The following is a 2500-nucleotide window of genomic DNA, read 5'->3' on the forward strand; positions in this document are numbered from 1 at the left end:
AAATCGGCATTTATAAGTATGACGGCGATTGTTTGTGAATCTTTCTTGATTTTTTTTTTTTTTTTGATTTTTTTTTTTTTTTTTTTTTGCGTAGTCGAATTATTATTGTTGTTGTTTTAGTTGTAGTTCGGTTTATGTTGGTTTTTGTTAGCTTGTATGTTTATGTTATTATTGGATTGTTTATTTGTTTGTTTTATTTAGTTTTCTTCAGTCTGTTGTTGCTAGGAATGGTGAGAAAATTGTGATAGTTATAATGATAATGGCAATGATGGTAATGATTAAATTAAAAGGAATAATAGTAGGAATGATAATGATGATGATGATGATCATAATTTGCATAAGGTTATGATAAGGTTGTAATAAAAGCAACAACAGCAGCAATGATGATGATTTCCCCTTAATGACCCTGCGACCAGCCCCGCCGTTGGCAAGCCCACTGACCCCCTCCCCCCTCTCCCCCCAGGTGTGGTTCCAGAACCGGCGCGCGAAGTGGCGCAAGAAGGAGCACACGCGGAAGGGCCCGGGCCGCCCCGCCCACAACGCCCACCCGCAGACGTGCTCGGGCGAGCCCATCCCGCCCGAGGAGCTGGAGCGCCGCGAGCGCCTCCGCCGCGAGAAGAAGCTGCTCAAGCAGCTGGAGCGGCAGCAGCGCAAGCTGGCGCTCAAGGGCGTGCACGTCAGCCTCGAGCAGCTGCGCCGCGAGTACGAGACGCAGCACAAGCCGGAGCCCGAGATCGACGTGGTGGGCGACGCCGACGACTCGGACGACACGCGCGACTACGCCGACGACGGCCCCGGCGGCGACTCGTCCTCGTCCTCGCGCGAGCCGCCCGCCTCCACGCCCACGCCCGCGCTCGCCCAAGAGCCCGCCCACCACCACCACGGCCGCCACGCCGCCGCCCAAGCGCCCGCGCCCTTCCACCTTCTCCATCGCGTCGCTGCTGTCGCTGTCCGAGCCGGCGGCCGAGGGCGCGGCGCCCCCGCCCGCCCCGCCGCCCCACGGCCGGCCCCTCAGCCCGCTCTCCCACGCCCCCGCGGGCCCCCTCGGGCCTCGCGACGCCTCCTCGCCCTCCGCCCACGCCGCCCACGCCTCGCCCGCGCACGCCGCCTCCCCGCCCATGGCGCTCGGCGGCGCGGCCTCGCCCCCCCTGCGGGACGGCGACGGGGGGCGCGCTCACCTCCTGCCGGCGCTCTCCCTGCCCGCCTCCATCAGCGTCAGCGTCGGAGACCCACGCCCATGCCCTCGCCCGACGGGCGCTAGCCTCCCTCGCGCCCGCCCCCCTCCCCCCGGCGGGCGGGCGGCGGGAGGGGGGGGAGGGGCCAGTCCACGAGGAGGAAGAGGGAGGGAGCTCGGCGAAGGGGCGCCTCCCCTCCGCCCTCTCCCTTTCCCCTCTTCTCCTTGTCTCCCTCCCTCCCCTCTCCTCCCCCCCCTTCCCCCCGGGGTCGAGCTGGCGAGGAGCAACGGGTTTCGCCAACAAGCTTTAGCTGCTGAGCAAAAAGAAGAAAAGGAAAAAAAAAATAAAAAAAAATAAAGAGAATACATAATTACATAGATATATTAATAAAATAAGTTTTAATTAAAAAAAAAACACCGTGTGCTTGTACATAGTCCGTGTAGACTTCGAATATTCCCAAAGCTGTGTGATATATCGAAAACAAACAAACAAACAAACACAAAACTCTTCGTAATGAAAGAGAAACTCGATAAAGAAAAAGAAAAGAAAGAAAATAATATGAAAACGTTATGAGAGACGGATGATGATGATGATGATGGAAAATAAATGCAGAAAATGTTATGAAAAAGAGAGAAAGAATAAAGGAGAGAGAAAAATGAAAATAAAAGTGTATACGGGCCTTGTCTCTCCTGCATTTATCATCCGCAATTTCTAGGTGGACGGAGAGAGACAGAAAGCCTCTGTTTCATCCTTCTTTCGATGTGTCTGTCTGTCTGTCTGTCTGTCTGTCTGTTTGACTGGCAGTGGAAGTCATTAGTCTTTTCTCATTCTCGCTATGTCTCTCTGTTCGTCTTTCTCTCTCTCTATTTCTGTTTGTTTATCGGGCTATCCGTCTGTCTGTTATTCGCACAATCTTACTTATCTGTTATTTTTGTTTGTCTGTCTTTCTGTGTCTCTCTTTTTCTCCGTCTCTCTCTCTCTCTCTTCCTCCCTTCTTCTATGTCCCCGCTTTCCCTCCATTCTCCTCTCTCCTTCACCTTTCACTCTTTCTCTTTCTCCCCTCCACCCCCCCCCCCCTCCCTCTCCCCCCCCCCCCCTCAATCTCTTCCCCTCTCTCGATCTCTCATTCGTTCTATCCATCTATCCATCTACCCACCTATCCACTTATCCACCTATCCATCTAGCCACATATCTATCCACCTCCCCCATGCATCTCTCTATCTATCTCTCTATCTATCTCCCTCATCTCTCTGGATGTGTCGCCCTCGCATCAGCATCAATTAACATTTCATCTGTAGATAATAAGTGTCAATTTATTTATTCGT

General features: G+C 53.6%; 1 protein-coding gene across 2 annotated transcripts in view; it reads left to right on the top strand.

Annotated features, from left to right (window-relative positions):
- The window catches only part of LOC125039879 (homeobox protein unc-4 homolog), a 35502-nt gene extending 33782 nt beyond the window's left edge, over positions 1-1720 (top strand). The window contains exon 3 of one of the 2 annotated variants that reach the window (XM_047634218.1): positions 464-1720. In XM_047634218.1, the coding sequence (XP_047490174.1) occupies positions 464-1261 (798 nt within the window). In that variant the 3' untranslated portion in view covers positions 1262-1720. The remainder of the gene's footprint in view (positions 1-463) is intronic. The other variant, XM_047634219.1, reaches the window with a different exon arrangement.
- The last annotated feature ends 780 nt before the right edge of the window (positions 1721-2500 follow it).

The sequence above is a fragment of the Penaeus chinensis genome, chromosome 28 (assembly GCF_019202785.1).
Source record: "Penaeus chinensis breed Huanghai No. 1 chromosome 28, ASM1920278v2, whole genome shotgun sequence".
NCBI classification, from domain to species: domain Eukaryota; kingdom Metazoa; phylum Arthropoda; class Malacostraca; order Decapoda; family Penaeidae; genus Penaeus; species Penaeus chinensis.